Source organism: Orcinus orca, chromosome 6 (genome assembly GCF_937001465.1).
Source record: "Orcinus orca chromosome 6, mOrcOrc1.1, whole genome shotgun sequence".
Lineage (NCBI taxonomy): Eukaryota > Metazoa > Chordata > Mammalia > Artiodactyla > Delphinidae > Orcinus > Orcinus orca.
Genome location: NC_064564.1, coordinates 64882896 through 64906848, shown reverse-complemented (window position 1 = coordinate 64906848; position 23953 = coordinate 64882896). Strand labels below are relative to the sequence as shown.

The 23953-nt window shown below is 37.9% G+C and overlaps 1 protein-coding gene across 1 annotated transcript in view; it reads right to left on the bottom strand.

Annotated features, from left to right (window-relative positions):
- Positions 1-23953, bottom strand: part of ERMP1 (endoplasmic reticulum metallopeptidase 1) — a 53075-nt gene that overhangs the window by 5291 nt on the left and 23831 nt on the right. The window contains exons 9-13 of the mRNA XM_004279113.3: positions 21979-22153; positions 21383-21573; positions 17449-17601; positions 15145-15347; positions 14429-14544 (exon numbers count right to left, since the gene is read on the bottom strand). Coding sequence (XP_004279161.1) covers positions 14429-14544; positions 15145-15347; positions 17449-17601; positions 21383-21573; positions 21979-22153 — 838 coding nt within the window. The remainder of the gene's footprint in view (positions 1-14428; positions 14545-15144; positions 15348-17448; positions 17602-21382; positions 21574-21978; positions 22154-23953) is intronic.

The following is a 23953-nucleotide window of genomic DNA, read 5'->3' as shown; positions in this document are numbered from 1 at the left end:
GTATACCTGGAGAACCCTAGTATCAGTGGTTAACTAAAACAAGATTCAGAAAGGTAGCAAGATACAAAATTGACATACAGACGTCAACTGCCTTCATACATAAAAAATATAGCCAGTTTGAGGACATAATGATAGTAGCAACAAAACCTTTATAGCACTCCTGAAAGACATGAAAGTAGAACTGATCGAACAAATGCAAAGACATTTCCAGGTTCAGGATAGGGTGATTCAACATTGTATGTCAGGGTCTCCTTAATTTATAAATTTATTATGATACTCCCCTAAATACCAATTAGCAATATGTTTTATATTAGATGATACTAAAATTCTAAATACTAAAATTATGGAAAAATAAGCATGCAAAAAATGGCAAGGAAGATACTAAAAAACAAAAACTACAAAGGATCTTAACTCTCCCAATCATTAAATTATAAAGCTTCTGTAATTAAAAGTGTGGTAACTGATGCACAAACAGACCTGCACACGTACCGTCAAAAAATAATTTTTTTAAAAAATGATTTCTTGTCATTTGTAATCACAAAACACAGGGCAGTAGGTGTACAACCTGCCTGCCAGGAACCTGAATTTTATTGGAACTCTCCAAATGGTGCATAAAGGATAGAGAAAGGTTTGAATTTTTCTGTGCTTCCTTTTTATAGGCTGGCATTTAAATAAAATAAAAAATTACTGGCATGAACAAGAAAACCAATTAGTGCAAAATAAATTTATTTCTAATTAAAGTTTTAAAGCCTAGAAAACGGAAGTATTCACCTTCAGAAGTATCAGCTAAGGCACTTCCTTCCCATAAGTGCTTCATCCCACTGGTTAACTACCAAATATTATTTCACTACTACCATCTTGTGTCCTCCAGCTTCCCTCGCTTACAAGATTTTCAAGTCCCTGCTGTGTTAAACTGAATGAAAATACAAAAACCAAACAAACTACTTGTAGAAGAGAAATTTCAGTAAAAAGTGGGCAAAGCTGAGGTATATACAGTCAACTAATTTTGTGTATGGTGTTAGGTAGTGTTCTAATTTCATTCTTTTGCATGTAGCTGTCCAGTTTTCCCAGCACCACTTATTGAAGAGGCTGTCTTTTCTCCATTGTATGCTCTTGCCTCCTTTGTCATAAATTAGGTGCCCATATGTGCATGGGTTTATCTCTGGGCTTTCTATCCTGTACCATTCATCTATATTTCTGTTTTTGTGCCAGTACCATACACAGTCAAATAATTTTTGACAACGGCACCAAAGCAATTCAGTGAGCAAAGTCTTTTCAACAGATGATGCTAGAACAACTGGATATCTATAAAGGAAAAAGGACCTTGACCTCTACCTCACACCATATACAGAAATTAACTCAAGGTGCATCCTAGGCCTAAACATAAAAGCTTAAGGCTATAAAGTTTCTAAAAGGAAAAGTCTAAATTCATGATCTCTGGGTAGGCAAGCTTTTTTTGGAAGATACATAAAGCATTAATCCTGAAAGAAAAACCTGATAAAATGGACTTCATAAAAATTTAAAACTTCTTCACATCAGAAGACATCATTAAGAAAATGAATGGGCAAGAAATCTTGATAACACCAGTTATCTGATAAAGGATTTTATCTAGAATGTATGAATGTATGTCCTATAAGACAACAAGCTCAGTTTTTAAAAGGGAAAAAGACATGAGGAAACAGGTGAATGGCCAGTAAACACTTATAAAAGTGTTCCACATCTTAATTATCAGAGGAATGCAAGAGGTACTACTACTAAACACCCACAAGAAATGATAAAATGAAAAAAAACAGTAAATTCTGGTGAGAATGTGGAGTAACTGGAACTCTCGTATACTGGTGGGAGTGAAAAACTGAAAAAAACAATTTAAAAAAGTTAAACGTAAGTCTGTCCTATGAACCAAACAATTCCACTCCTAGATATTTATCCAAGAAGAGAAGTGGAAGACATATTCCCAAAAAGCTTTGTACAAGAATGTTCATAATAGCTTTATTCATATTAGCCCCAAACTGGAAACTGCCCAGGTGTCCGTCAACAAGAGAATGATAAGCTGTGGTATAGTCATGCACTGAATACTACTCAGCATGAATAGGAACAAAATACTGATACTCAAAAACAACACAGCTCAATCTCAAACACATTATGCTTAATGACCAGACACAGAATATTACATACTGGATGATTCCATGTATATGAAGTTCAAGAATGAGCAGGCAAATCGAATCTGTCAATGTAGGAATCAGAAAGTTGCTTCTCCAGGGCAGGGAGACTTTAGTGTAAGGGAACTTTCTGGGGTGATGGAAATGATTTGTGTTTTGATAGTGGTTACATGGGTATATGTATGCTTTAATCAAAACTAAAGGAACTGTACAAGATCTGGATGTGTCAATGTATGTAAATTAGGCCTTAAAAATATACATATATATATGTATGTACATATATATATGAATGAATAAAAATAAACAAGGGGGAAAGTTACGTATGAAGATACCTTTCACTCATAAAATCCTGGGCAACTTTCTATCAACTTTTTTTTTTTTTTTTTTCAATTTATTTTTGGCTGCATCAGGTCTTTGTTGTTGAGCATGGGCTTTCTCTAGTTGTGGTGAGCAGGGGCTATTCTTTGCAATGTGTGGGCTTCTCATTGTGGTGGCTTCTCGTTGCAGAGCATGGGCTCTAGGTGCGCGGGCTTCAGTAGTTGTGGCACACGGCTCAGTACTTGTGGCTCACAGGCTTAGATGCTCCGCAGCATGTGGGCTCTTCCTGGACCAGGGCTCAAACCCATGTCCCCTGCACTGGCAGGTGGATTCTTAACCACTGCACCACCAGGGAAGTACCTCAACCTTTTTTTTTAAACTCAGTAATTAAAGTACAGAGTGAACAGTAGCAGGAACTTTTAAAAATGAACTTCCTGTATTAGGGTTCTCTAGAGAAACAGAATAGGATATGTAGAGAAAGAGAAAGAGAATTATAGAACTGGCTCATGTAATTGTAGAGGCTGGCAAATCCAAAATCTGCAGTAGGGGCTGGCAGGCTGGAGACTCAGGGACGAGCCGAATTTGAATTCCTAGGCTGTGCTGGCAAGACCCCCCCTCCTTGGAGGAGGAGAGTCTTTTTTTTAAGGCCTTCAACTGATTGGATGAAGCCCACCACATTATGGAGAACAATCTGTACTCTGAATTTACTGATCTAAATTAAATGTCAATCCTATCCACAAAATTCCTTCACTGGAAACATCTAGTATGGTGTTTGTTCACATATCTGGGTACCATCTTAAAAAGAAAAAAGCTGACTAATTTAATTTAACTCAACACATTTGAGTGCCCATTATGTGTCAGTGATTTCACTGGGCACCAAGAATAGAAGGATAAGAACCCACCATGTCTGCCTCCCTTGACTAAATAATCATGATACAAGGAGGTCAGCGCTACAATCAAGATATGTACAAAGGAAAGAAAAAGGGTAGCAGTTGCTTAGTCTGTTGGAGAAGATGGGAGAGAAAGGTCAGAGTAATCTTGGCATTTTGCCTAGGGGAGAAACACAGAGTTTGGGTGGGAGGTAGTAGCAAGAAAATCTCTCTCTCACCAGGAGTGAGTGTGTGTTTGACTGGACAGAAAGGAGCAGTTGGATGTAGCTAAGGAATGCACCAAGGGAAGTGCTGAAAAAAGTTTAAATGGGTACCTGGGCCAAACTCCCGAAGACCACACATGCTTTGCCAAAGAATTTGGATGTATTCTGCGGCAACAGGAAATCGTTAAAAGTTCTTTAAGTAGGGAAGTGACGTGATCAAATGTATTTTTGAAAAATAATATGAGAGACAAGACTTAGAAGCCAGAACACCAGTTGAGTAGCTCAAGGAGCTAACTACTAGTTTTAAACATAGTAAATATACCAAGAAAGGTAAATAAAGTCGCACTGTCTACTAATGCCAGGCCAAATGCTGTTTTGGATCTACCTGACAACTAATATCTGACAGTAAAAGTTTTTCAGTAAGGCTCCTTAAAAATTATCTGCCTCAGTTTGTTTTTAGAAACACTATAAGCTCTCAAGTTGCTGGTCACGATAATAAATCTGAGGGGGAAAAAGCTCACATGCAACATATTATAAAGTTGAAGAAGTGAAAGAGAAAGAGAAAAAAAAAATGTTGTCTGACTTACCCATTGCTTCAAAGGTCAACTTTACAGAATCCCAGGGAGGGAAGAATTGGGAATATTACATTATAAAGCATCTGTACTACCCATGAAGCAGTACAGTGTTACTTGAAAGTGAACTTATTGAAAGCTCTAAGCCACTTAAAATAATTTTTAACAAGTATAATCAAAATGCTAATATATCAGTTTAATCAAACAAGTATAATTGCTATGTGCCTCAAAGGCAGACCAAAATAGGTGAGGCAAAAACTGACAGAATGGAAAGAGAAAAAGACAAATTCACCATTATAGTTGGAGACTTCAACAACCCTTTACAGTAACTGACAAATACAGCAGGCAGAAAATCAGTGAGGATATATAGCTGGACTAAAACACCACCATCAAAAACATTCATAGAACTTCATCCAACACCAGAATACACATTCTTTTCAAGCTCACATGGAACATTCACCAAGAGAGACCATATCCTGCACTATAAAACATACCTCAACAAATTTAGAATAGAAATCATATAAAGTATGCTCTCAGACCACAATGAAATTGTAGAAATAAATATTGAAAACCAGCTGGAAAATCCAAAATATTTGAAGATTAAAGAACATACTTCTAAATAACAAATGAGTCAAAGAAGCCTCAAAAGAAATTTTTAATAAATTGAACTAAAATTGTAAATTTGTGAGATGCAGCCTAAATAGAGCTTAGGGGGAAAAATGTAGCATTGAATGCATACATTAAAAAAGATGATCTAAAGTCAATAATCTAAGCCTCCACTTTAATAAGCTAGAAAAAGAAGAGTATTTAAATCCAAACTAAGCAGAAAAAAAGAAATACTTAAAAATAGGGCAGAAATTAATGAAATTGAAATAGGAAGTCAAGAGAGAGAATCAATAGAACCAAAAACTGGTTCTTTGAAAAGATCAATAAAATTGATAAACCTCTAGCCAAGCTAAGAAAAAAAAGAGAGAAGACACAGATTACTAATCTCAGAAATGAAAGAGGTGACATCACTACAGATCCCACGTGCAGTAAAAGGATAATAAAAGAATATTATGAACACTGTAGGCCCCAAAATTTGATAACCCAGATGAAACAGACCAATTCTTTCAAAGACACAATTTGCCAATATACACACAAGAAGAAATAGACAATCTGAAATAGTCCTTTATTTATTAAACAAAATTGAATCAATAATTAATGACTTTCCAAAACAGAAAGAACCAGGCCCAGATGGGCTCGCTAGTGCATGCTACCAAACATTTAAGGAAGAAATTATACCAACTCTCTACAATCTCCTCCAGAAGACAGAAGCAGAAGGAACACTTTCTAACTAATTCTGTGAGGCCAGCATTACTCTAACACCAAAACCACACAAAGACATTACAGGAAAACTTAAAGATTAGGACTCGGGCTTCCCTGGTGGTGCGGTGGTTAAGAATCCGCCTGCCAATGCAGAAGACACAGGTTCGAGCCCTGGTCTGGGAAGATCCCACATGCCGCGGAGCAACTAGCCCCGTGAGTCACAATTACTGAGCCTGCGCGTCTGGAGCCCATGCTCCGCAACAAGAGAGGCCGCGATAGTGAGAGGCCCGCGCACCGCAATGAGGAGTGGCCCCCACTTGCCGCAATTAGAGATAGCCCTCGCACAGAAACGAAGAGCCAACACAGCCAAAAATAAATAAATAAATAAAATTTAAAAAATAAAAACAAAACAAAAAAAAACTTAAAAAAAAAGATTAGAACTCCTTCATGAACGCAGACGTAAAAATCCTCAACATAATATTAGAAAATCAAATCCAACAACATATAAGAAGAATTATACACTATGACCAAGTAGAATTTATTCCAGGTATGTGAGATTGGTTCAACATTTGAAAATCAAGTAATGTAATGCATGACATCAACATGCTAAAGAAGAAAAACCACATGATCATATCAAAAGACAGAAAAGTATTTGACATAATCCAACATTCATTCAGAATAAAACTCTTAGCAAACTAAAAATAGATGGGAACTGCCTCAGCCTGATCTGACGAACATCTACAGAAAACCTACAGCTAACATTATACTCAGTTGGTAAGAAAGCTTTCCCATTAAGATCAGGAACAAGGCAAGGATGATCCCTCTTACCACTCATTTTTAAAATGACTTCCATACTGGAAGTCCTAGCTAATGCCATGAGATAAGAAAAGGAAATAAAAAGTATAAAGATTGGGAAGGAAGAAATAAAACTGTCTTTGTTTGCAAATGACATGATCATCTATGTAGAAAATCCAGAAGAATCAACCAAAAAAATCCTGGAACTAATAAACAATTATAGCAAGGTTGCAGGATACAAGATTAACATACAAAAGTTAGTTGCTTTCCTATATACCAGCAATGAACAATACTATTTACATTAGCACCTCAAAAACGACATACTTAGGTATAAATCTCACAAAGTATGTACAAGAGCTATGTGAGCAAAACTGTGAAACTACAAAAAAAAAAATCAAATAAGATACAAATAAATGGAGAGGCATTCCATGTCATGGATAGGAAGAGTCAATAGATGTCATTTTCCCAAACTTGATCCACAGGTTCAATGCAATTCCAATCAAAATCCCAAAAAGTTATTTTGTGGGTATTGACAAACTGATATATAGAAAGACAAAAGACAAGCAATAATCAGTATACTGAAGAGAAAGTCGGAAGACTGATATACCCAACTTCAAGAAATACTGTAAAGCTAAAGAGATGAAGACAGTGCAGTAATGGGAAAAGAATAGAGAAATAGATGAGTAGAACAAAATATAGAGTCCAGAAATAGCCCCACGCAAATATAGTCAACTGATCTTTGACAAAGAAAGAAAGGCAACTCAGTGGAGACAGGATAGTCTTCAACAAATGGTACTGGAACAACTGGAAATCCACATGCAAAAACACGAATCTAGACACGGAACTTATACCTTTCACAAAAATTAATTCAAAATATATCACACACCTAAGTGTAAAAGGCAGAATTTTAAAACTTCTAGAAGGTAACATCAGAGAAAATCTAGACACCCTGGGTTTGGCAATGATTTTTAGACAAAACACCAAAAGCATGTTCCATAAAACAAAAGTGATTAAGTTGGACTTCAATAAATTAAAACACTTAATGCTCTACGAAAAACACTGTTCAGATATGAAAATACAAGCCAAACTGGGAGAAAATATTTGCAAAACACTTACATGATGAAGGACTTATACCCATATATACAAAAAACTCTTAAATCTCAACAATAAGAAAACAAAATTAATAAACAGACAAAAAGATCCAAATAGATACCTTACCAAAGAAGTTATACAGATGGCAAATAAGTATGAAAAGCTGCTCAACATCATATGTCATTAGGGAATTGCAAATTGAAAAAGTAATAAGATACCACTACGTAAATATAAGAATGGCTAAAATCCGAGATTGGTTCAAGATGGCGGAGTAGAAGGACATGTTCTCACTCCCTCTTGTGAGAGCACCGGGGTCACGGCTAACTGCTGAACAGTCATCGACAGGAGGACACTGGAACTCACCAAAAAGGACACCCCACATCCAAAGACAAAGGAGAAGCCACAGTGAGATGGTAGGAGGGGCACAATCACAATAAAATCAAATCCCATAACTGCTGGGTGGGTGACTCACAAACTGGAGAACAATTATACCACAGAAGTCCACCCACTGGAGTGAAGGTTCTGAGTCCCACGTCAGGCATCCCAACCTGGGGGTCCGGCAACAGGAGGAGAAATTCCTAGAGAATCAGACTTTGAAGGCTAGTGAGATTTGACTGCAGGACTTCGACAGGACTGGGGGAAGCAGAGACTCCACTCTTGGAGGGCACACACAAAGCAGTATACGCATCAGGACCCAGGGGAAGGAGCAGTGACCCCCAGGGGAGACTGAACCAGACCTACCTGATAGTGTTGGAGGGTCTCCTGCAGAGGCGGGGAGTGGCTGTGTCTCACTGTGAGCACAAGGACACTGGCAGCGGAAGTTCTGGGAAGTACTCCTTTGTGTGAGCCCTCCGAGAGTCCACCATTAGCCCCACCAAAGAGCCCAGGTAGGCTCCAGTGTTGGGTCACCTCAGGCCAAACAACCAACAGGGAGGGAACCCAGCCCCACCCATCAGCAGACAAGCGGATTAGTTTTACTGAGCTCTGCCCACCAGAGCAACAGCCAGTTCTACCCACCACCTGTCCTTCCCATCAGGAAACTTGCACAAGCCTCGTAGATAGCTTCATCCACCAGAGGGCAGACAGCAGAAGCAAGAAGAACTACAATTCTGCAGCCTGTGGAACAAAAACCACATTCACAGAAAGATACACAAGATGAAAAGGCAGAGGACTATGTATCAGATGAAGGAACAAGATAAAACCCCAGAAAAACAACTAAATGAAGTGGAGATAGGCAAACTTCCAGAAAAAGAATTCAGAATAATGATAGTGAAGATGATCCAGGACCTCAGAAAAAGAATGGAGGCAAAGACCAAGAAGATGCAAGAAATGTTTAACAAAGATCTAGAAGAATTAAAGAACAAACAGATGAACAATACAATAACTGAAATGAAAACTACACTAGAAGGAATCAATGGCAGAATAACTGAGAAGAACGGATAAGTGACCTGGAAGACAGAATGGTGGAATTCACTGCTGCGGAACAGAATAAAGAATGAAAATAAATGAAGACAGCCTAAGAAACCTCTGGGACAACATTAAACGCAACAATATTCGCATTATAGGGGTCCCAGAAGGATAACAGAGACAGAAATGACCCGAGAAAATAACTGAAGAGATTATAGTTGAAAACTTCCCTAACACGGGAAAGGAAATAGCCACCCAAGTCCGCGAAGTGCAGAGAGTCCCATACAGGATAAACCCAAGGAGAAACATGCCGAGACACATAGTAATCAAACTGGCAAAAATTAAAGACAAAGAAAATTATTGAAAGCAGCAAGGGAAAAACAACAAATGACATACAAGGGAACTCCCATAATGTTAACACCTGATTTCTCAGCAGAAGCTCTACAAGCCAGAAGGGAGTGGCATGACATATTTAAAGTGATGAAAGGAGAGAACCTACAACCAAGATTCCTCTACCTAGCAAGGATCTCATTCAGATTTGATGGAGAAATCAAAAGCTTTACAGACAACCAAAAGCTAAGAGAATTCAGCACCACCTAACCAGGTCTACAACAAATGCTAAAGGAACTTATCTAAGTGGGAAACACAAGGGAAGAAAAGGACCTACAAAAACAAACCCAAAACAATTAAGAAAATGGTAATAAGAACATACATATCGATAATTACCTTAAACATGAATGGATTAAATGCTCCAACCAAAAGACACAGGCTTGCTGAATGGATACAAAAACAAGACCCATATAGATGCTGTCTACAAGAGACCTACTTCAGACCTAGGGACATATACAGACTGAAAGTGAGGGGATGGAAAAAGATATTCCATGCAAATGGAAATCAAAAGAAAGCTGGAGTAGCAATACTCATATCAGATAAAATAGACTTTAAAATAATGTTATAAGAGGCAAGGAAGGACACTACAAAATGATCAAGGGATCAATCCAAGAAGATATAACAATTATAAATATCTATGCACCCAACATAGGAGCACCTCAATACATAAGGCAACTGCTAACAGCTCTAAAACAGGAAATCAACAGTAACACAATAATAGTGGGGGACTTTTAACACCTCACTTACACCAATGGACAGATCATCCAAACAGAAAATTAATAAGGAAGCACAAGCTTTAAATGACAGAATAGACCAGAAAGATTTAATTGATATTTATAGGACATTCCATCCAAAAGCAGCAGATCACACTTTCTTCTACAGTGTGCACGGAATATTCTCCAGGATAGATCACATCTTGGGTGACAAATCAAGCCTAAGTAAATTTAAGGAAATTGAAATCATTTCAAGCATCTTTTCTGACAACAATGCTATGAGATTAGAAACCAATTACAGGGAAAAACACGTAAAAACCACAAACACATGGAGGCTAAACAATACGTTACTAAATAACCAAGATATCACTGAAGAAATCAAAGAGGAAATCGAAAAAAATACTTAGAGACAAATGACAATGAAAACACAATGATCCAAAACCTATGGGATGCAGCAAAAGCAGTTCTCAGAGGGAAGTTTATAGCAATACAAGCCTACCTCAAGAAACAACAAAAATCTCAAATAAACAATGTAACCTTACACCCAAAGGAACTAAAGAAAGAAGAACAAACAAAACCCAAAGTTAGCAGAAGGAAAGAAATCATAAAGATCAGAGCAGAAATAAATGAAATAGAAACAAAACAGTAGCAAAGATCAATAGAAATAAAAGCTGGTTCTTTGAGAAGATAAACAAAATTGATAAACCATTAGCCAGACTCATCAAGAAAAAGAGGGAGACGACTCAAATCAATAAAATTAGAAATGAAAAAGGAGAAGTTACATCAGACACCACAGAAGTACAAAGCATCCTAAGAGACTATTACAAGCAACTCTATACCAATAAAATGGACAACCTGGAAGAAATGGACAAATTCTTGGAAAGGTATAATCTTCCAAGACTGAACCAGGAAGAAATGGAAAATATGAACAGATCAGTCACAAGTAATGAAATTGAAACTGTGATTAAAAATCTTCCAACAAACAAAAGTCCAGGACCAGATGGCTTCACAGGTGAATTCTATCAAAAATTGAGAGAAGAGCTAACACCCATCCTTCTCAAACTCTTCCAAAAAATTGCAGAGAAAGGAACACTCCCAAACTCATTCTATGAGGCCACCATCACCCTGATGCCAAAATCAGACAAAGATACTACAAAAAAAGATAATTACAGACCACTGTCACTGATGAATATAAATGCAAAAAACCTCAACAAAATACTAGCAAACAGAATCAACAACACATTAAAAGGATCATACACCATGATCAAGTGGGATTTATCCCAGGGATGCAAGGATTCTTCAGTATATGCAAATCAGTCAATGTGATACACCATATTAACAAATTGAAGAAGAAAAACCATATGATCATCTCAATAGATGCAGATAAAGCTTTTGACAAAATTCAACACCCATTTATGATAAAAACTCTCCAGAAAGTGGGCAAAGATAGAACCTACCTCAATATAAAGGCCATATATGACAAACCCACAACAAACATCATTCCCAATGGTGAAAAACTGAACAGGAAGAAGACAAGGATGTCCACTCTCACAACTATTATTCAACATAGTTTGGAAGTCCTAGCCACAACAATTAGAGAAGAAAAAGAAAAGGAATGCAAATTGGAAAAGAAGAAGTAAAACTGTCATTGTTGGCAGATGACATGATATATACATAGAGAATCCTAAAGATGCCACCAGAAAACTGCTAGAGCTAATCAATGAATTTGGTAAAACTGCAGGATACAAAATTAATGCACAGAAATCTCTGGCATTCCTATGTACTAATGATGAAAAATCTGAAAGAGAAATTAAGGAAACACTCCCATTTAACATTGCAACAAAAAGAATATAATACCTAGGAATAAACCTATGTAGGGAGACAAAAGACCTGTATGCAGAAAACTATAAGACACTGATGAAAGAAATTAAAGATGATATCAACAGATGGAGAGATATACCATGTTCTTGGATTGGAAGAATGAATATTATGAAAATGACTATACTACCCAAAGTAATTTTTAGATTCAATGCAACCTCTATCAAATTACCAATGGCATTTTTTACAGAACTAGAACAAATAATCTTAAAATTTGTATGGAGACACAAAAGACCCCGAGAAACCAAAGCAGTCTTGAGGGAATAAAACGGAGCTGGAGGAATCAGACTCTGTGACTTCAGACTATACTACAAAGCTACAGTAATGAAGACAATATGGTACTGGCACAAAAAGAAATACAGATCAATGGAACAGCATAGAAAGCCCAGAGATAAACCCACGCACCTATGGTCAACTACTCTATGACAAAGGAGGCAAGGATACACAGTGGAGAAAAAACAGTCTCTTCAACAAGTGGTGCTGGGAAAACTGGACAGCTACATGTAAAAGAATGAAATTAGAACACTTCCTAACACCATACACAAAAATAAACCCAAAATGGATTAGAGAGCTTAATGTGAGACCGGACACTATAAAACTCTTAGAGGAAAACGTAGGAAGAACACTCTGACATAAATCACAGCAAGATCTTTTTTGATCCACCTCCTAGAGTAATGGAAATAAAAACAAACAAATGGGACCTAATGAAACTTCAAAGCTTTTGCAAAGCAAAGGAAACTACAAACAAGAGGAAAAGACAATCCTCAGAATAGGAGAAAATATTTGCAAACGAATCAACATTCAAAGGATTAATCTCCAACATATATAAACAGCTCATGCAGCTCAATATTAAAAAAACAAACAACCCAATCCAAAAATGGGCAAATGACCTAAATAGACATTTCTCCAAAGAAGACATATAGATGGCCAAGAAGCACATGAAAAGCTGCTCAACATCAGTAATTATTAGAGACATGCAAATCAAAACTACAATGAGGTACCACCTCACACCAGTTAGAATGGGCATCATCAGAAAATCTACAAACAATAAATGCTAGAGAGGGTGTAGAGAAAAGGAACCCTCTTGCACTGTTGGTGGTGGGAATGTAAACTTGATACAGCCACTATGGAAAACAGTATGGAGGTTCCTTAAAAAACTAAAAATAGAATTACCATATGACCCAGCAATCCCACTAATGGGCATATATCCAAATAAAACCATAATTCAAAAAGACACATGCACCCCAATGTTCATTTCAGCACTATTTACAATAGCCAGGTCATGGAAGCAACCTAAATGCCCATGGACAGACGAATGGATAAAGAAGATGTGGAACATATATACCATGGAGTATTACTCAGCCCTAAAAAGGAACGAAATTGGGTTATTTGTAGAGACGTGGATGGATCTAGAGACTGTCATACAGAGTGAAGTAAGTCAGAAAGAGAAAAACAAATATCGTATATTAACGCATATATGTGGAACCTAGAAAAATGGTACAGATGAACCGGTCTGCAGGGCAGAAATTGAGACACAGATGTAGAGAATAAATGTATGGACACCAAGGGGGGAAAGCCGCAAGGGGGTGGGGGTGTGATGAATTGGGAGATTGGGACTGACATGTATACACTGATGTATATAAAATGGATGACTAATAAGAACCTGCTGTATAGAAAAATAAATAAAATTTAAAAATTTGAAAAAAAAGAAGAATGGCTAAAATCCAAAAGGGTGACAGCACCAAATGCTGGTGAGAATGTAGAGCAACAGGAACTCACATTCATTGCTGGTGGGAATTCATACTGCCTTTGGAAGACATTTCGGCAGTTTCTTACGAAGGTAAATATAAGCTTACTATACAGTCCAGCAATTGCACTCCTAGATATTTATCCAAATGAGTTGAAAACCTATTCTACACAAAAGTCTGCACACAGATGTGTACAGAAGCTTTATTCATAACTGCCAAAAACTGGAAGCAACCAAGATGTTCCTCAGTAGATCAGAAGATAAACAAACTGTGGTACACTCACAGCAATAAAAAGAAATGAGCTATCACACCACTAAAAGACATAAAGGCACCTTAAGTGGAAATTACTAAACAAAAGAAGCCAATCCGAAAAGGCTACAAAGTGTAATTCCAGCTATATGGTATTCTGGAAAAGGCAAAACAATGGAGACAGTAAAAAGATCAGTGGTTGCCAGAGGGAGGGAGGAGAGAGGGGTGAATAAGTGGAGACGGGATTTCAGGGCAGTGAATCTACTCTGTATGATACTGTAATGGTAGATACATGACAATATGCATCTGTCAAAACCCACAGAACTAAACAACACAATGAGTGAACTAAGTCTAATGTAAACTAAGGACTTTAGTTAATAATAATGTATCAATGTAGGCTCATCAATTAAAAGAAATGTACCACACTTAATGCAAAAGGGATAATAAGGGAAGCTGGGGGGTAGAGAGGACAATAGGGAAATCTCTGTACTTTCTGGTCAATTTTTCTGTAAACTTAAAACTACTCTAGAAAATAAAGTCTATTAAATTTTCTTTTAAAAATCATAACCAGCTTCAATTGCTTTTAAAAACACCAAGTTCTTCCTAAGTTGCTGGTCACTATTATACATTTGAGGGAAAAATATACATGCGTATTAAAATTTTTAAGAAATGACAAGAGAGAAGAAAAAACTACCATATGACTTACCTGTTGCTTCAAAGGTCAGCTTTACAGAATCCCAGGGTGTCTGTTCTTTGGATACAAGTCTGAAATGAGCAGGTTCTTTTGGAGAAACTTCTGGGGCAGGAAGATACCAGTTTTTCCTATTTGGAAAGGTAACTTCAATATTCAGGTTGCTTTATAAGTTGATTTTGAACTATAATTCATGGAAGTGCTCGGAATATAATAAACACATAAACTGATGAATATGATAAACAATGTCAGTTTCTCTGAAGCCCAGGTTATTGTGTAATAAAACCTTTATTGTGTAATAAAACCTTCCTTAATAAAAGTTAAGAACAAGGATCCTAGGTGATCTTGATTCCACTACCCATCCTATTTCTTCTCATCCATTCCTTCACAGCCAAACCATAAAAACTCCCCAGAAATAAAACAATTTGAAATTGATGCTTAGCTGCTTGCTATCTGTTAGACCAGTTAAGAGGGCTACACTTTCTAACTATTCAGCTTTCTAGAGGAAAGACTTCCTAATTTGAAAAAGCAAAATTTGGGGGAGAATAAAAAACTTCTGAGTGCTGTATCCCACAAAGAAATACAACTTCTGTAGTGATATTAAAAAGAAAAATAGTATAAACAGCACTCAACTTCTATGTTAACCAGTTAAAATAATAAAGTACTGATACAGTGATAGGACTTGAGAACAAACTAATCCCCAACTAAAAGCAGAAAAGTAATGAACCAACCTGATGAGAAAGTGCACTGGAAGATACCAAGGGAAACCACATAGGGGTGCGTTCTCCTCACAGTGAGCTCGGATGGTATCATTGATCTCGGGAATGTGAGGTGTTATGTGAGACATTCCGGTATAATCAAACCCGTTGATCCATATTCCAGAGTCTCGTTTAACTACGTTTCCATCCAAGTCATGAAATGTTCTAGTCATATGCTGAAAAGAACAAGACTAATGAGGAAACTACTGTTTGAACTCCTTCACCCACATCCCCACCCCAGATTAACAAAAATGACTACGTGACAATACCAAGAAATGATGAGGCTACTGAGCAACAGGAACCCACCGCTGGCACAATCACTTTAGGAGACTGCTTAGATTACCTAATAAAGTTAACATGCGCATAACCCTTCAAGTCAGCAACTCCACTGCTGAATATGGACCTTAGAGAAACTCTTGCAAGGTACAAAAGTGTTGGTTCAGCATTGTCCATATTAGCAAAAACTGGAAACAACCCAAATGTCCATTAACAGTAGAATGGGCAAATAAATTGGGGCATCCTCCTATGACAGAAGTCTATTCGGCAATGAAAAATAACGAACTACAGTGACACAGATCAACCTGGAAGACTCTGACATGCTGTTGGGCAATAAGAAGTAAGCCACCAAAGAGTATATGGTATGGCCTTACCTGTAAGAAGCTCAAAAACAGGCAAAACTATATGTTGTTGTTTAGCGATTAATACATATGTGGTAAAATAATGATTAACTCCAACCTTTAAGATAGTGAGTACTTTGGGGGTGGTAAGAGAGAGAGGAGCAAAAGAGTTGGGATCAAGAAGGGAATACTGAGGTTTTCTAAGATACAGCTAATGCTCTTTTAAACTCAATAGATACTCACATGATTACTTTATTATTTCTTACAAATATGTTTCTAAATTTAAATTTCATATAAAAAGTTTCTGAAAACCTACTATTTCAGATATAAAAGACATGAAAACTAGAACTCTTAAAAGTCCTAAAAGGACTTAAATACATTCTAAAAGAAATACACACACATTTCCCTTCCGGGGTGTTACATGCTAATTGATGTGCAGAGAAAAATAGGAATCACAGCTCACCACTGTGCCTAACAGAATTCTCTGAAAAGGCACCATGCTCCATCTGGAATAGCTCTATTAACAACGGAAACCAGCCTGAAGAATATCAAATAGGAAAAGAAAAAGGATTGCAAAGGGCAGGGGTAAACCACAGCCCACAGGCCAAATGGCCTGCTGCCATTTTTATAAATAAAGCTTTATTAAAACATGGCCACATTCATCTGCAGGTGTCGTCTATGGCTCCTTTCACTCTGTAGAAACAGAGTAGCTGCAACAGAGACCACATGGCTGGCAGAGCCTAAAATATTTATTTTATGGCCCTTTATAGGAGAAGTTTGTCACCTTCTGGCACTGGGGAAGAAGAGAACCCCAAAACAAATCAGAACAGGAGTTTTTAAAAATAAAAATCTAGCTTTTCCTAATGACTACTGATGTGACTGTAAAATTTGTCACATAAAATGTATCACTGTGTCCTACAGGACTGGAAACAAAAACAAGAAATAGTTGGCTCTTTCTCAAAATCTCCTCTCTCATATTTAAGTTCAAATATATTATTACTACTTACTCAAGTCCTTGAATAATTATCTAGGTTATGACTGTTGGCTTTTCTGTTTGACCACTCCATTCCCTCTAACAGACAGGAAGACTGGAAATAAGGGGACTTAAATTCTTTTTCCTGTTCTACACCAGCTCTAAAAAGTTTGCAGAAAAACCTGAAATCTAAGAAAGTTCTAAATCTCATTTTATTAATATCTAAGTTATTATATTTTCACTATCACATTACCTTGAACATTACCTAAGATCAATCTTACCGCATTTTAAAGAATCTGTTTCATTTTGCCAGTTGACAGGAGGCCATATTTTTACTCAGCCCACAAACAGTTTTACAATCTGTACTTCTGACAGCTCATTATTCCATGATACATATTTGCTCTCATTTTTCCAAGTAGGTACATTTTTGTAATTTGAACAGTAATAAGAACAACAAGCAGACATTTCTGATTCAGGCTCTTAGGAGAAGTGTTTCTAGCTGATAAGAATGCCTCTTGATGGTCTTTTCCTCACTGCCTTACACAAAATAGTCGAGGTACCAACTAACAGGTCAACAGTAGAAAAGTCACTTATGTGTTTCGAGCTTCACTGTTGACTAGTAAGCTCAAAACACCATAAGCCTTTCCTCTCCAGGATCTCAAATAGCTCACACAAAATCGCTCTTACCTGAAGAAACACTCTCTTTGGCTTTGGACTGGCAGGGTTGGAGCTGTATGGGAAAAAAGTTCCACTGCAAACAAGGAGGAATGCAATTGTACATACCAAAGTTAAAGTTAGCATAGTTCTTTTTGTGCTTTTGGCAAGGTAGATGAAGTTAATCTAAAACACAAAACACAAAAATAGAAAAATTACCATTGGCAGAAAGGTGGCTTTACTGACTTGACATTGTAACAGGTGTTGTCAGACAGATAATAAAGGACATGTATCAGCATGTGCTACCATACTCCCAACTCCCAGTACACAAAGCACTAATTATAAGGGATTTCCATCACAAGCCAGAGCCTAAATTAATGAGAGATGCCCCCATCTGCATGATGGTGCCTCTCTGACAGGCAGCCAGACAGTAAGAGGGAAAAAGGCAACTGAGACAGTGTCTCTGCTCAGCCAAGAGACTACTAGAGGATGTACATCCACCACCAGTCAAACCGTGAACTTATTCTATTTCCAGTTCTATCAAACCCTGTAAGTTAACTGCACAGCAGACACTATTTAACCATACCAAACATCATGACATCAGGCTTTTATTAAAGAACCAGAGGTAAGCTTTTAAGCAAGTAAGCAGGCCTATTTCAACAAAACTCAAGTTCTAATAATGCTTTCATAATGTGCCTATGTGCTGGATTCATCTTTTAGATGCACCTTCAAGACTCTGCCTGTGGACCTGCACATAAGGAAAAACTGCAATAAAAGTAATTCTGCACCTGAGACTCACACAATATTGTAAATCAACTTATAGTTCACTTGGAAAAAACCCAAAAAAACTATGAAAATTGAAACCAGGGGAAAAAAGGTAATTCTGCCCTTGTCACTGCAGAGTTAACCAAGGCCAACACAATCAAAATAACAAATCTGAACTTGGGCAGGAAAAGCAAGTGGCTCAGTCTCAAGATGGGCATCCAGGAAGTCCTAAATATGTTTATATTAATTTTTTAATTGTAATAAAGTCACTGAATTAAAAATTGCAGGGGACACATGATTATAGAATATGTCCACAGATCCCTTAGGGGTTCTGAAGGAGCCACTTTGAGAAACAATGACCTAGTCCCTGCTCCCCCTTTTGCCTTCTCCCCCTTATTGCCCACCCTCCAGGGTCAATAAGTAGAAAAGTGAAGAACATAAATGTGAAAATATTTTTACTGAGATGAAAATGAAAAATTAAGCAGATATTCATAACCTACCATATACTCTACTATATGAAACTAAGAGATTTTATATCTACAGTGTAACGATATGCCAGCCAGGGTAATCTCCAGCAAAACAGTACTGGTCTTAAGTCGAAGATCTTAATGTTTTTACACTGAAGGACAGAAATAAGACAGAGTACCCAAGGATTTATGGCAGTGAGTCAGCAAAACACAATTTGTTACCCTGTCCGTCCCTCTTTCTCCTGACAGTCACAATATTTAAAATGTGGCTCCTTAGAACAGGGTCAAATATCCTTCCAAGTAATAAGTTTCGCCTCCACTGGGAGACTGGTTAAGTTTAGGTATACAGAGTCGTTTGGGTCCAAATAAAACCTCCCTGTCATAATGCTGTGGTTCCTGCCATTCTCAACCCTGTTGCTACCCAAAGTTGTCCTACAACTTCAGGTTAAGCTACAGTTTCCACATCCATATTTTTCTCTTCTCCAGGTCATGAGGCTCATCTTCTGCCTCTTCCACCCACCTTCTGGAAGAGCTTTGGTAATGGTGATAAATGAGAAGGTGATCAGAGAGTGGGAGAGAAGGAAGAAGAGAACGGCCTAGTGACAGTGTGTTTGGATCCCACTGTATCACATTTTACTGTCTTTTGTCTTAAATGTTACATCTGATACCACTCTAGGTTCCGAAATGGGTGTGAAATAAAATGAAGAGAAGCATAAAAAGGGACTATGAAGTGTCCCGTGTGCGCTGGCTCTTTCTCTGTTTCTCTCTGAGAATCTCCTCCTGATCCCGCTCCTACTAGCAGTCTCATTTAATCAGTACAACCATGATGGCCCCAGTACAGGGGAACCCCAGGAAACCTGTTAACCGATCATTTGACAGCAATTTAATTGCTTCCTAGCAAATATATTTAATAAATCCCCAAGGACTAAAAGACAGGCTCTCTGAAGTGTGCATTGTGGTTCAATTCTCCATTACCCAAGGAGAAAAGTCTCACTCTAGTAAAAAGCCACTATCTGTAACACAGCTACACATAAGTAAGAAAATAGCGAAGAGAATGATAACCCACAGCATCAAAGGGCAGCAGAGTTATTTCACATTATAATGAACATTAACGTATTCCAAGAGCCACTCTCCAAAAGTAATTTAGAAGGTAATAAACTTTAATCTACTTGCTTATGGTTTCCAAGATTTCCATGCTTTTGGGGTCATTTTCAATTTCCATAGTGAGGTTTTCAGGGTTCATTTTGTCCCCTTCCCTATGGAACAGAACTGAAATGCCCCACATTCTGATCATCTTTTATGAGCATCAGTAGCTTTCATTCATTGACTGTGATTTAAATACACTGCGGGGGAGGGGGGGGTCCAGTTCATAACTCAGCTGACTCTAGATTACAGCCTAATCTACATGTGATGAAACTACATCTCCTTTAGTCCTCACAACAGCAAACCATCTATTAAGATATACAGAGGATTTAAAGCCTTAATATTAAAACCAAAAGAAGTAAACCCTGAAGGCAACAAAGAACATTTTAGAATTTTCCATCTATCCCTGCAAATACCAGTAAGGACTAAATCATAATATTAAAAGTAAGATGGCTGCAATGCTCAGATTTCTTTCAGAACTAGTACAGCTGATCTCAAACAATAGTGTGCATAAGAATTACTCTACAGGGCTGTATACGCAGTCACACATGCAGCTATTTATTTGCCATTTAAGGGACTTGCATGGACAGCGCTGGCCATGCACGTGGTACTTGTATCTGCTGTCCCTAGACCCTAGTCCCCACATGAGACGCCCTTTACTCTATCAGTGTGAAAAAGCTCACTCTTCTCTCCATGAAGGAAAGAGCTATAATAGTCATAGCTACTTTTTCTATTTGGTACCCTAGCCTCAAATCTCAGAGTGTATCTACAGGTATTCAATAAATACTTCTTACTCTTAGGGACTGCAATGAAAAGAGCCACAGAACAGAGCAGCCAGGCCTGAGTCCTGGAGAGTGCCGACACCACGCCAAGGGCAGCACTCTGCCTGGAGCTTGCTCTAACAGAGGGCAGTCTGGTTGTCAACTCTACATCATGTCTTTTCTTCCCTCCGGGGAGTCCCAGGGAGGAGAAGCAGGGATGGCACAGGTAGGACTCGCCCTGTGAGGGCAGAACACTGATACAGTAAAATGACAAGGCCTGTAACATGTATTCATTACTTGGTAAAGGAAGGCATGTTTGGGTGTTGTAAGTGTATGTCACTCAAGGACACAGGCTCGATCAGTGACCTTGGCTGCGCCAGCACCAAGGCAGGTGAACGACAAGGGAAAACTCCTCATCAGAATTAGTCTTCCTTCACTAGCTCTAACAGCACCAATTAAACTACCATATATTTATTAACATTTGCCTCTAATTAGTAAGTTCAAAACACACTCTAAAAATTCACCACCAAGCAATCTCTACCACTTCTCACTTGGTATTCGTTCCACACATTCAAATTCAGGTAGTTTGAAAGCTATTTGAAAAGAAGTATAATCAGAGGATTTGGGAGGATGAGGAAGCAAAAATAACAACAACCCCCACCCTTCTACATTTTATGCCCATACCGAACCCACAATATGCAGAGTCATTCACCATTTCTTTTGCTTAATAGTAGAATCAACACTATTTCACAGGATCTAGCATGGCAAAACTCATCATGTATTTATATATAAAATGAAGAAGGAAATTAAAAAAAAATTTTTTTTCCTTACAAAATAGGATGAGAGAATCATTGTACAACCAGCCAAAATAGAAGCCAGCACGACATCAGGTGGAATTTCCGAACCACTCCTCCCAAGGATAGGGGTAAACATCTCAAATACGGCCCAGATGAGGTACAATGCATAAAGATAAGGAATAAACATCCCCAAAAGGTAAAAGGCAATAAATTTTCCTCCGGCACCTACAGAAAAAGAGAAAGAAAACACATCTCTGAAATTCTCCAGTGAGATAACAGCTTTTCATAGTCCTGGTATACCTTCGCACCTAACAGAAATTAGGTTAGCTCTGACTCTTGCCCTTTTGGTACATGTTATCTTAGTGAGATAAAATACTTTGACTTAGGGTAGAATACAAATAAGAAAACAAAGTATGTAATATATTAGCATGTGCTCATTTACGTGAGAATGATGGGGTAGGTATAAGGTGTAAGATAAAAATCTGTGTGATCTGAAAGTTAAAAAAAAAACAAACAGCAACAATTTAGAAAGCCTACGCAAAAGGATCAAATATGGAAATAGTTGCTGGAAGCCTTATCTTATGTATTTTAAGGTATTTTCCATTTGTATCACAACCAAAAATACCCTACCATGCCGCTTAAAGTCCTTGTGCACGCAAAGCTTTGTGAGCAACGGGAATGCCACCCAGACAGCGCAAATAAATGCCGAGCAGAGCCCTTGGTAAGTGAGAGCTGTAAGGAACCCACAGTGCACAAACAGAGAGACGTCAAAAAATACTTCTCCCAGATACTGGTCACTGGCATTCTGAAAGAAAGAAAATATACAAGTCGTCTCATTCATGGGCCATTCATAAAGATCTTCTATTGTAGTATAACTTCCACTGCTCCAAAAAGCTATATTTTGTTTGGAGCAGGGTCTATCCTTTAAACTTTAAAGTAAACACTGACAAAGCTACCTCCTATCATAAAGTAATAAATTCAAATTACTGCACAGGAAAGGGGAATTTAACAAGATGGGGGTAAAAACATCATTACTTGTATATAATCTGTGCTCTCCCTCCACCGGGCTGAAAGCCCTTTGGAAATGTTCTAAAATAGAAGAAAGGACTCTCCTAAAAACATTGACCTCTGTAAGCTCTTTTATTCATGCAACTTACAAGGAATGTCAAGCAAACTGGAGAAATGACCTATGTGAAGGCGGCTGCAGCGCCACCAACAGCACAGCTTGAGAACTGCAGGACCTTTAGAGCACACAGCCATGGGGGGTTTTTGCTTGATTCCTGAGTCTTTTCTATCTCCAACTGGTCTTGTAGCACAACTTTGCCCCCATCCCGGATTCCTGGTGGTTTCACGTTATAAAATTTGATCTACATTTTTTGAGCTCTGAAGTCTGAGGATTCCTGTGCAGCACCTTGAGTTCTTCAGAAGAAAGTTGCCATATGTACTTAATACATTTTAACGTCTGCACCAGCGATTCTATTAATGTAAACATGAAAGTTATAATTTTAGTGCAGAAATACCAAAACGGAAATAGATATATTTAAGCTTTTCTCTCTCCTCTGCCTTCTCATTTCTGTATAGTCCAGGGCATGTTTGTTATAAGGGTCCCTAATTCAAGAGCTCAAAAGAGTTTGTCACATGTTTTCAAAACAAGTTAAAGTTCACTTGACAAACCTCCTTTGGACAATGAAAGACAGGCTATCATCGTTAAATAATTAGATGTTCAACACTGTTAATCAAGAGTCATGGTCTTTAAAAAGAATAAAATAATCCTTAGGATTCAATTTGAAGCCAAATTCCACTCAGATATTTAAAAACAAAGATCTCAACAATGAAGACTGTAATAACTGAAAATGTTTTACATTGTTCCCACATTGCACCCAAGTCCAAACATCCCTCAAATCTAGTTCCCCTCTCCCCGTCTCTATTATCCCTCTACCCCTTCCAATCCATTCTGTACACTGTTACCAGTGTGTTCCTACTAAATACAAATTCTCACACTCAATATCCTGCTTAGAAATTTTAAATTGTGGCCCCACTGGTTTTTAGGGTCATGCTCCAACTTCACCCTGGCCTGCTTTCTCAGTTATTATCCTATCAACCTCATCTTCACCACACTGAACTTTTTACTGACTGTGAGCCAAATGCATCTTGTACATTCCCACCTTTGCCCATCAACCTGTTCTCTATCTGGCACACTTCTACTCAGGCTTCAGAAACCCAGTTCAAATGTCACCACCTCCTTCATGAAGCCTTCCTGACTTCCACAAACAGAATTCATCTCTCCTGGCCCTATATTCCTACAGCACTGTTAATATATCACTCTACTTCACTTCGTCCCAATGTACTGAAACCCCTGTGGTTTCTCCATCATTTCATCCCCAAATGAAACTGTGAGCTCCTCAAAGAAAAAGACTATGTCCTGAATCTCTGTACCAGACCTTAGCATGGAAGCCCACTGGATACTCAAAGACCATTTGTGAAATGAAAATAAAACACACTATTCTTTACATTGTGCCTTCAGCCCGAAGTTTTGTAATCAGACAACTGAAATCAGTCAAAGTAGAACTTTACTAAGCATTTCTGTCTTACCCTCTATTGCACC